Raw genomic sequence first — 12,033 nt, 5'->3', positions numbered from 1 at the left:
GGAAACATTTGCTCACAAACACTGGAAAATAGCCAAAAATGGTCGTTCAGACAAATTGGTAAAAACACACAAATTTAACCAATTTTTTATTTTTTATCCGTTTTCCAGGGTTTAAAACCATGTGATGGACTGTCATTTGCTCCCATACATTACCAGGTTTTCCTTCCAACCAGACAGATTTCTGACAGAAAATTGTATAGTGGGTGCCCAGCTTTAGTTTAATAAACGAGACTACAAAATCCACAATACTAAATGGAAACCTACATGGGGACTAGAACCAGGGTCTCCACTAACATCACCATTAGTGCAGCAGGGTATTAGTGCACTGAGCTTCTGGTTTTGCTGTTCATGGCAAACCAAGCTCACCATGTGAATTAAACCACAAACCCCATTAACACAGAGAACCTGCCAACATAAAGACTGAGGTTCTATAGTGGTGAGTAGATTTTTCTCTTTGCTATCCAGAGCGAGATAGCTCAGTGCACTAATACCCTGCTGCAGTCATGGTGATGTTAGCTCGGACCCTGGTTCTAGTCCCTATGTAGGCTTCCATTTAGTATTATGGATTTTGCACTAACCTAAGTGATGAAAGGGAAAAATATCAGCCTATGTGACTGAAGCCCGTGTGGCTTAGTGGGTTAGACGCTGATCTCACTACCGGCAATGTTGGTGGAACCCCCGGTTCAAATCTCCTGAAGGCCTTCCCTTTAGCACAGAGTTTCCCAAACTCTGCTATTACAGTCCAGATGGTTAAATCAAATTGACTGATGTAATATTTCAGTCACATGCGCTCATGCATGGCTATCCTTAAAACCTGGACTCTAATGGTAGAGTTTCGGAAACTCTGCTTTAGCCCCCTGTATGTCTGCATGCTGTATGTGGATGAATGCGGCATGTGTATGAATGTAGTATGTGTCTGGATGATGAATGGCTCATGTAGCTAGGTGCCTCTAGGGGCACATCGGTGGAGGATGCTCCCAGCAGCTCTGATGTGTATAAAACACAATCAGAGCTTGCAAGGAGCATCCCCCACCAGGAGCTCTGAGACAGGGCATCCGCCAGCATTGCCAGTAGGGAGGTCAGCGATAGGAAGCCCGGGCTCGGTTTTTTTAAAGTTTTATTTTGGAGTACCATAAAAAGTAACAAACTGCCCCATACAAGTTCACCATGGGATTAGAACCCCCGACTCCAGCACCATAGAGGACCTGCCATCCAACAGAGCCACCTCAGGTCTTATAACAATTAGGAGATTTTTCTCAATGTTATCAATCACCCCAGTGCAATGGGCAATAAACAACAAAACAAGACCACCATGGGATTAGAACCCCTGACTCCAGGACCATAGAGGAGCTGCCCCCATACAGACTGAGCCATCTCAGGTCTTATAGTGAGGAGAAGATTTTTCTCAATGTTATCAATCACCATCAGTCCCCAGTCTGGCTTCCTTTCAGTGCCTTAAATGGTGCACATTGCTGATGAAGGGCATTAAAAAGTGTTACACACTATGTAAAAGCCGGATAGCTCAGTGCACTAATACCCTGCTGCACTAATGGTGATGTTAGTGAACACCCCGGTTCTAATCTCTGTCCAAATTTATATTTAGTATTGTAGATTTTGCACTAGGCTCATTGATAAAACGAAGAAATATCTCACTATATGAACGAAGCCTGTGTGGCTTAGTGGGTTAGACGCTGATCTCACTACTGGCAATGTTGGTGGAACCCCAGGTTCAAATCTCCTGAAGGCCTTCCATTTAGCACAGAGTTTCCCAAACTCTGCTGTTGCAGTCCAGATGGTTAAATCAAATTGACTGATGTAATATTTCAGTCACATGCGCTCACGCATGGCTATCCTTAAAACCTGGACTCTAATGGCCGAGTTTTGGAAACTCTGCTTTAGCCCCTTGTATGTCTGCATGCTGAATGTGGATGAATGCAGTATGTGTATGAATGTAGTATGTGTCTGGATGATGAATGGCTCATGTAGCTAGGTGCCTCTATGGGCACATCGGTGGAGGATGCTCCCAGCAGCTCTGATGTGTATAAAACACAATCAGAGCTTGCAAGGAGCATCCCCCACCAGGAGCTCTGAGACAGGGCATCCGCCAGCATTGCCAGTAGGGAGGTCAGCGATAGGAAGCCCGGGCTCGGTTTTTTTAAAGTTTTATTTTGGAGTACCATAAAAAGTAACAAACTGCCCCATACAAGTTCACCATGGGATTAGAACCCCCGACTCCAGCACCATAGAGGACCTGCCATCCAACAGAGCCACCTCAGGTCTTATAACAATTAGGAGATTTTTCTCAATGTTATCAATCACCCCAGTGCAATGGGCAATAAACAACAAAACAAGACCACCATGGGATTAGAACCCCTGACTCCAGGACCATAGAGGAGCTGCCCCCATACAGACTGAGCCATCTCAGGTCTTATAGTGAGGAGAAGATTTTTCTCAATGTTATCAATCACCATCAGTCCCCAGTCTGGCTTCCTTTCAGTGCCTTAAATGGTGCACATTGCTGATGAAGGGCATTAAAAAGTGTTACACACTATGTAAAAGCCGGATAGCTCAGTGCACTAATACCCTGCTGCACTAATGGTGATGTTAGTGAACACCCCGGTTCTAATCTCTGTGCAAATTTATATTTAGTATTGTAGATTTTGCACTAGGCTCATTGATAAAACGAAGAAATATCTCACTATATGAACGAAGCCTGTGTGGCTTAGTGGGTTAGACGCTGATCTCACTACTGGCAATGTTGGTGGAACCCCAGGTTCAAATCTCCTGAAGGCCTTCCATTTAGCACAGAGTTTCCCAAACTCTGCTGTTGCAGTCCAGATGGTTAAATCAAATTGACTGATGTAATATTTCAGTCACATGCGCTCACGCATGGCTATCCTTAAAACCTGGACTCTAATGGCCGAGTTTTGGAAACTCTGCTTTAGCCCCTTGTATGTCTGCATGCTGAATGTGGATGAATGCAGTATGTGTATGAATGTAGTATGTGTCTGGATGATGAATGGCTCATGTAGCTAGGTGCCTCTATGGGCACATCGGTGGAGGATGCTCCCAGCAGCTCTGATGTGTATAAAACACAATCAGAGCTTGCAAGGAGCATCCCCCACCAGGAGCTCTGAGACAGGGCATCCGCCAGCATTGCCAGTAGGGAGGTCAGCGATAGGAAGCCCGGGCTCGGTTTTTTTAAAGTTTTATTTTGGAGTACCATAAAAAGTAACAAACTGCCCCATACAAGTTCACCATGGGATTAGAACTCCTGCCAACCAACTGAGCCATCTCAGGTCTTATAGTGATGAGAAGATTTTTCTCGATGTTATCAATCACCTCAGTGCAATGGGCAATATACAACAAAACAAGACCACCATGGGATTAGAACCCCCCTCTCCAGCACCATAGAGAAGCTGCCACCATACAGACTGAGCCACCTAAGCTTTTATAGTGAGATTTTTCTCAATGCCATGAATTACCTCAGTGCAATGGGCAATATACAACAAAACAAGACCATGATGGGATTCGAACCCCCAACTCTACCACCATAGCGATCCTGCTGACATATAGACTGAGCTATCTCATTTCTTATAGTGATGAGATTTTTCTCAATGCCATGAATCACCCCAGTGCAATAACCATTATACAACAAAACAAGACCATGATGGGCTTTAATCATCCAGCAAGGTGCTAAAATAAAGTATGGGGTTCAGTCTCCCCGCTTGCATAAACCAGGAGCAGGCTCCCACTGACAGGGTAAATTCATGTAGCCAGGTGCCTCATTGGGTTGATCATGGGAAAAGTCCCCAGTCTTGCTTCCTTTCAGTGCCTTAAATGGTGCACATGGCTGATTAATTACAGTAAAAAGTGCAGAGCTCTAAGTAAGAGCTGTATATCTCAGTGCACTAATACCCTGCTGCTCTAATGGTGATGTTGGTGGTGACCATGGTTCTAGTCCCCGTGTAGGTTTCCATTTAGTATTATGGATTTTGCACTAATCTAAGTGATAAAAGTGGGAAATATCTGCCTGTCTGACTGAACCCCGTGTGGCTTAGACACTGATGTCACTCCTGGCAATGTTGGCGGAACCCCTGGTTCAAATCTCCTGAAGGCCTTCCCTTCAGCACAGAGTTTCTCAAACTCTGCTATTACAGTCCAGATGGTTAAATCAAATTGACTGATGTAATATTTCAGTCACCTGCACTCAAGCTATCCTTAATACCTGGACTGTAATGGCAGTTTTGGAAACTCTGCTGTAACCTCCTGCACGCTGTATGTGGATAAATGTAGTATGTGGCTGGATGATGAATGGCTCATAGACCTCCTGGTGCCCATAGAGGCACCTAGCTACGAGACAGGACATCTCCCAGCATTACCAGTAGGGAGGTCAGCAAGAGGAAGCACGGGCTCGGTTTCAGCATTTAGTTTATTACAATTTTTTTTTTTTGAGTAGTGTGGTGGAGTCTGGGGTTCTAATCCCATTGTGACCTGGCACCATACAGACAGAGCTATCTCAGGTCCTATAGTGATGAAAGGATTTGTGTAAATGTTATCAATCACCCCAGTGCAATGGCCAATATATAGCAAAACTAGATCACCTTGGGATTAGATCCCCAAACCACATCACCAGAGAGGATTTAGCACTATATAACCTGAAATAGCACCATACAGACTAAGTCCTCTCTGGTGATGTGGTTTGGGGATCTAATCCCAAGGTGATCTTTCTGTATGTTGGCCATTGCACTGGGGTAATTGAGCTATTTCAGGTTATATAGTGCTAAGGAGATTTTTCTCAGTGTATATGTTGTATATTAGACATTACAGATGCTGTAGCCATTGTAGCCTAATGCTGGGTACGCACAGGTATTTGATCAGCCAATATATCTATCTGCTGCCCGTTGGCCAGTGTGTACCCGCTATATGTCTGTGAATGTCGTCGTTCAGACATATATTGCATTGGCTGTGCTGCACCGCTGATGGACAGACCATCCGTACACACACATAGCGGCAGCAGGGGGGGGGGGGTGAGGGACACGCTTCAGGGGCCTGCAGCCAGGCACAGAAGACGGCCGGTCAGTGTGTATGAACAACCATCATCTGCAGATATATCTGTATAGTGTGTACCCAGTAACTACATTACGCATCATTTTCTAGGGTTATTAAAAAGTGCTACGCTCTACATAAGAGCCGTATAGCTCCGTGCAGTAATAGCCGGCTGCACTAATGGTGATAGACTTTAGAAGGGCCAAGTGGTTCTTATCTGCTGTCAATGTCTCCGTCTGCCGCATTCTTAAACATATTATTACCTCAACCCTTATTGATCCTTACTTCTTCTGAAGGATATCCTTATGTCTATCCCATGCATGTGAAAATTGCTCTACTGTCTTAGCCTCTACCACCTCTGATGGGAGGCTATTCCACTTGCCCACTACCCTTTCTGTGATGTCATTTGTCCTTGAATTTCCCCTGAACCTACCACCCTCCAGTCCCAGAACATGTCCTCTTGTTCTAATACTTATTCAAATATATATAAAGGGGTTTAACAAGGTAAAGGAGACATTTCTCTTTCTTTGAACGTTTCTATCATGTCCCCCCTTTCCCTTCTCTGCTCCAAACTATACATATTAGGATCTCTTAGTCTTTCCTGGTACGTTTTGTGGTGTAGACCTTGCACCGTTTTAGTTGCCCTTCTTTGTAGTCTCTAATGTATTAATATCCTTCTGGAGATATGGCCTCCAGAACTGAACACAGTATTGGAGATGAGGACGTACCAATGACCTATACAGTGGTATTATCACTTCTTTCTTTCTGCTACTGATTCCTCTCCCTATGCACCAAGCATCTGACTGGCCTTCCTCATTGTAAACTTACATAGGGACTAGAGCCAGGGTCCCCAGTAACATCACAAAGCAGTTAGTATAATGGATTTGGCACTAACGTCTCACTATACACATAAGAGAAAATTATTACAATGTTGATTTTTCTCAAAATTATTATCTATGATTTGTGGGTACATATGTAGCCAGCTGGGCGGCTGCTCCCCATCCCGCTGACATGATAATGGGTTGATGTTTATAAGTCCCAGCATGCCTATGCATCCCCAGGCCTTCACATTAATATATATATATATATATATATATATTTTTTTTTTATCAAACACTGACCTCCATCCACCACCAGGAGGTGTGGGAATAGCCTTAGTGCTGTCAGCACGATGGGGGTGGGGAACAATTTTTGTTGTACGCCTGATCTTCCAGGGACTACAGCTCAGTGCTGACTTGGCTGGGGCTATTTGGCCATGTGTCCCACCTGTGTAATGCTTTCCCTTAGGATATATTTAAAGTGGGGTAATATCCTGTTACATAGGACAGTGTTGATGGCAAGATTCTCCGTCTGAATCAGCAAGCAGGCCTCCTTGTATGTGGCTCCAGCCTTGTACATGTCATAGATGAATGTCTCTCCACCTGCACAGAGCATGGGTTGGAGACGCCGGATGGTGGGGGCTGGCTCAGATGGCTATTGGCCCGTGTAGCTGCTTTGGTAGAGGTCACGGTGTGGCTCCCCTGGCAGGGTCTCTGTTACTACCTTGGATAATGGGCCTGTCTGGTTGATGGAAGAAAGTTGCCCTGTTACCTTATGCTGTGAGAGATGTCAGTGAGCTAGTACAGGTGTCTGATATATGGTATGAGGCACAAGGTGAGCTTCCATGGCGACTGATGACACGGAGTAATATCTCAGCCCAGATGTAATGTGTGACATAGCTCAGTCAGCGTATAGGCAAGTACACTGCCGGCTTTGGTGCTTGCTGTTCTGGATCACACACTCACATGGGCTTGAATGGTAGACATCCGGCTCCTCTGTTATTGTATTATCCAAGTCACACTGCAGATAATGATCAGGGCACCTAACAGGTTACAGGCCAATGATAGCACAATGCACATCATGGACGGTAATATAACCAGCTACAATATATCAATGTCCTCACTCATACCGCCAGCTTGGGGCGGCTTCCTGCCATGATTGTGTGCTAGGCACTAGTGTGCCCCCACAGCCAGCCATACGTTCTGATACAGTGATTGTGTGCCCCCCACAGCCAGCCATACGTTCTGATACAGTGATTGTGTGCCAGGCGCTACTGTGCCCCTCACAGCCAGCCATACGTTCTGATACAATGATTGTGTGCTAAGCACTAGTGTGCCCCCACAGCCAGCCATACGTTCTGATACAATGATTGTGTGCTAGGCACTAGTGTGCCCCCCACAGCCAGCCATACGTTCTGATAGTGATTGTGTGCCAGGCGCTACTGTGCCCCTCACAGCCAGCCATACGTTCTGATACAATGATTGTGTGCCAGGCGCTACTGTGCCCCTCACAGCCAGCCATACGTTCTGATACAATGATTGTGTGCTAAGCACTAGTGTGCCCCCACAGCCAGCCATACGTTCTGATACAATGATTGTGTGCTAGGCACTAGTGTGCCCCCCACAGCCAGCCATACGTTCTGATACAGTGATTGTGTGCCAGGCGCTACTGTGCCCCTCACAGCCAGCCATACGTTCTGATACAGTGATTGTGTGCCAGGCGCTACTGTGCCCCTCACAGCCAGCCATACGTTCTGATACAGTGATTGTGTGCTAAGCACTAGTGTGCCCCCACAGCCAGCCATACGTTCTGATACAATGATTGTGTGCTAGGCGCTACTGTGCCCCCCACAGCCAGCCATACATTCTGATACAGTGATTGTGTGCCAGGCGCTACTGTGCCCCTCACAGCCAGCCATACGTTCTGATACAGTGATTGTGTGCCAGGCGCTACTGTGCCCCTCACAGCCAGCCATATGTTCTGATACAATGATTGTGTGCTAAGCACTAGTGTGCCCCCACAGCCAGGCATACGTTCTGATACAATGATTGTGTGCTAGGCACTAGTGTGCCCCCCACAGCCAGCCATACGTTCTGATACAATGATTGTGTGCTAGGCACTAGTGTGCCCCCCACAGCCAGCCATACGTTCTGATACAGTGATTGTGTGCTGGGCACTAGTGTGCCCCCCACAGCCAGCCATACGTTCTGATACAGTGATTGTGTGCCCCTCACAGCCAGCCATACATACATTCTGATAGTGATTGTGTGCCAGGCGCTACTGTGCCCCCCACAGCCAGCCATACATTCTGATACAGTGATTGTTACTCCAGATGGGTTTACATGTCATCCCCATCTTCCTGCCTGGAGCAACATACACTAGAAAGGTCTGTATAGGCCATAACTGCTGGATGAATGACTATATCTGTGCACTGTCTGATTAGGCTGCTGGGAATGTACGTTACCTATCAGCTTGGGTTTACACTGTATAATAGCCTGGGGGTGACATGTTGAAGGGGCCATACGGAGAAGGGAGAAGCACTGTGGGTGCGTATACCCCCTACACTATCAGTCCCACAGTCTCCCTAAAAACATTTAAATATAAAAATTGCATCATTTTGTGAAAGAAAACTAATTAAATACTTGAGATTTATGGCATTGGAGTTCACCCTATTTCCCAATAACCAACATCAAGCTGAAGCAGCGCGGGGTATACATAGCTATAGCCGAGAGATTCACAGCGTGTCGTTTCTATGCCATTACGTTATGCTGGAAACCCTTGGAAGAGCAGGGCCCTTAAATATGACATCCTTTCTCCCGAGGGACAACCAGCCCGGGGTTAAAAGCAAAGATCTCGTACGCTCACTCTCTGGGCTTTTGGTAAATGGGTAATAGTAATTAAATAATTAATATTGATTTGGACAGACTGCATGTCCCAGCAAGCCTGCCCCGCATGGCACAAGTGCCAACATGCCCAGACATTAAGGTCCCATTGGCACCTGTAGTCCATCTGTAAAGAAAATCTGAAAATAAAGACACCGTGCATGTAGTAATCCTTTTATTACAGAAACCAAAAACCCCACATCCCAAAGTGTAAACGCTACCAGAGTACAGGTGTGAGCATGTATTTGCTGAGTGCCAGAAAAACATGTTTGCCAATTATTGGGCTGCCAGGTCGGCACAGTAGGGGCAATGGCATAGGTGAGAGGTGCAGGGTATTATTTAATCATCATCGTGGCCCTTACCCTCACTGTACAGCACCAAGCTCATTCCCAAACTGAGTTAGGGGCCTAGAATGACAATTCAGACCACTCATGCCTGCTAAGTGGGCTCCTGTGTGTAGTGCAGGCCGGCTGCAGGAGACTTGCCCATCCTTCGGGACAGCAGGCAGCAATACCTGATTGTTGGGAGCCTCTGGGCCAGTCTGTGAGTAGGGAAGTATGCTGAGAAGGGTGAGTGCTGTGACCCTGGTGTAAATGTCACTTTGCATAAATGAGCATGTTTTCACCATTTGCATGAAATCACATACAGTCCCCTTTTCTCTAATGATCCATCAGAATTGTCACTGCAGTACACACGCATTTTGTACCTTCAGACTCTAGAACATACATGAAGGGCCCCCCTATCACCTAAAGTATTGCTGCCATCCTGTCACATCTTACCCACGTACAAGAGGAGAGTCTCGCAGCTTGCAATTAGCATATTTATTTACGATTGGGGATGTGATTGTCTGAATAAGACCCTGTATGTATAAACATCAGGTATAAAAAGAAACTGAAAAATAGACATAACTGTGTATATGGCTGGATGATCCACAACACGTCAAGCACTTCAATGGTAGCATACGCGCCACTCTTCCAGGAGATAAGAAAACCTGTGCGGCTGGCATCGGCCAGGAGTAACAATAGAGTAGAGAGGCACGCTGTCAGTGTCAGCCACATTACCCAATCTGTGTGCAGCATAATACTATAAGGATGTATCACATACATAAGATAGAATTTCATCTGGATAGGATTTAGTGGGCATGCACAGGAGAGATAAACAAACCCCATTCTGCAGCACAGAAGTATTATAGATTACAACAGTGACATCTATAGGCTGGAGGAACATATTGCACTATATTAAACAAAGCTATCAACGTCAGACCTGAAAATGGTAGAATAACTAAAAACATACATTAAATGCTGCTTTACACACATCCCACTCGTCCTCATCAGGAGGGTAAAAGACAACCTGACAAAACTGACCTTAAGGGTATTTTGTAAATATTACGGCATCTAGTACAGTGCAGGCACCAGTCACCGGCTCAGAAGCTCTTTGTCTAGTAGTGTGGACCATAGTACATCAGCTACTAATAGCCTGACCCCATCCATCACAAACCCAACATCATCATCAGGCTTTCACCGAGAGGCGCAATCAGATTTTGGTTGGGTATTGCTCAAATCTAGTGATGATGGCAACATGGCGCAGAGCAGGGGAGCAGCCCTATAGATAAAGGGCTCACTACAACCAGCCCGGGAACCACAGCTGTAAGACCGGCGAGTACTAGGTTTGCTCCATTATGTATATAGGAAAAGGAGAAATGAGTCATACAAAGTATAGACATATCCGCACATTGCCTACAACCTTTATTGTGTTTGCTCTCTTTCTGCTGTGTTATATAGAAATATAATTGCAGTTATATGTGGGCTTTACCTTTATTTACCATGTTTTTAAACTTACTACAATAAATAGATCATAATTGTACATTTTATATTTCAATATTGTGTGTAACATATTATACATGAAGGGAGATGGAGGAATGAGAAGGCAGCTCACATTACAGTCCTGACTTACATCACTTATAGAGCGGATCACCCCATCACTTCCCCCTCCTATATCTCCTGGTTATGAGTGACGGTGTATTCCCAGCACATGTCGTCAGATGGGTACATACAGAGGAAATACATATATAATTCATCAGGGAGCGGTCAGTGTGTGAGAGCACGAGGCAGGTGGTCCTCACTGTCATCTGCTCAGTGTCTTCCTTTATGTTTCTGTAGGCTCCACCGCAGCATACGTTGCCGGGGAGTTCTCCTAAATTAGGGATGAACACATTACAAAGGTTACAAAACTTGCTGCTGTAAGTGATGCTCAGATAGAGCGCTCTAGCTATGACACTGTTACATTTATTATTCACCATGACACTAAGTATTTTTTGTTAAAAGAACAAATAAATGAGCCAAACAATGTAAATCTTTAAATAAAAGCACAATTCTAAACATATTTACAACAAAAAATATGCCCAAGGAGTGGCACAGACCTGCATTACCCACTCCCCTCCTATGGCATTGCCCCTTCCCCACACACAGACCACCATGGAAGGTAGGTGAGGGAGGACTGATCAGTCCCCCTGCTGCTGATCTCTGAATCCACAGAAGTGAGTTCCCCTCTTTGGGGCACATGCCATGAGCAGGAGTGCAGAGTGCTGTTGGCATGGCATTCAGGGGTGTGATTTGGGAAGTGATGCCGGTGGTCACAGATTGCTACGTCACTGCCTGGGAGCGGAGCAGGAATACTGTTCTGCACATGTACAGAGCAGCTTTTCACAGTTATAACAAGTCACATGGGAAGCGGCCAAGCAACCGATTACACCCATCCGACGGCGGTCTCTGGACACTATATTACTACCACCTGCACTACTTACTACTAGGGGCATATGTAATGTTAATGGAGCATAAACAGTTATAAAAGTGGTTGGATGTCCCAGAAAATGCATCTTGGGCCAGAACCATAAACCCCCATATTACTTCCCTACTCACTACAGTAGTTACTGTACATAACATAGCAAGTGACATGGATTGGTCCTATTCACACAGTTCTCTGATCCCCAGATGTACAAAACACTACAACGTATGTCTGTATCCCCACATAGATCTCATACTCACATTCTTACTGCTAGAAGCTGGTGAGCATGAAAAAGAAAAACAATGGAATTAGCATATACTGATACGTAGAGACAGACGCGATAATATTACATTTATCCATGGATTATCTCACCACAGTGATCCATTATCTCACGCCCCTCTGTGTCCCATCTCTGTTTTCATACATAAATAGTAATACTGTGCTAGACCATAGACCTTTACTCAGCTCAACACTGAACCAATTCACTGACTCAGTTTTG

At 45.4% G+C, this 12,033-nt stretch overlaps 1 protein-coding gene across 1 annotated transcript in view; it reads right to left on the bottom strand.

The window, feature by feature from the left end:
* The window catches only part of LOC148532528 (hemicentin-2-like), a 120,771-nt gene that overhangs the window by 58,555 nt on the left and 50,183 nt on the right, over window positions 1-12,033 (bottom strand). The window contains exon 9 of the mRNA XM_088467511.1: window positions 11,795-11,811. Coding sequence (XP_088323637.1) covers window positions 11,795-11,811 — 17 coding nt within the window. The remainder of the gene's footprint in view (window positions 1-11,794; window positions 11,812-12,033) is intronic.

This window comes from Taudactylus pleione, unplaced genomic scaffold (assembly GCF_031769625.1).
Source record: "Taudactylus pleione unplaced genomic scaffold, aTauple2 ptg000073l, whole genome shotgun sequence".
Classification (NCBI taxonomy): Eukaryota; Metazoa; Chordata; class Amphibia; order Anura; family Myobatrachidae; genus Taudactylus; species Taudactylus pleione.
This window is presented reverse-complemented; position numbering and strand designations above follow the sequence as displayed.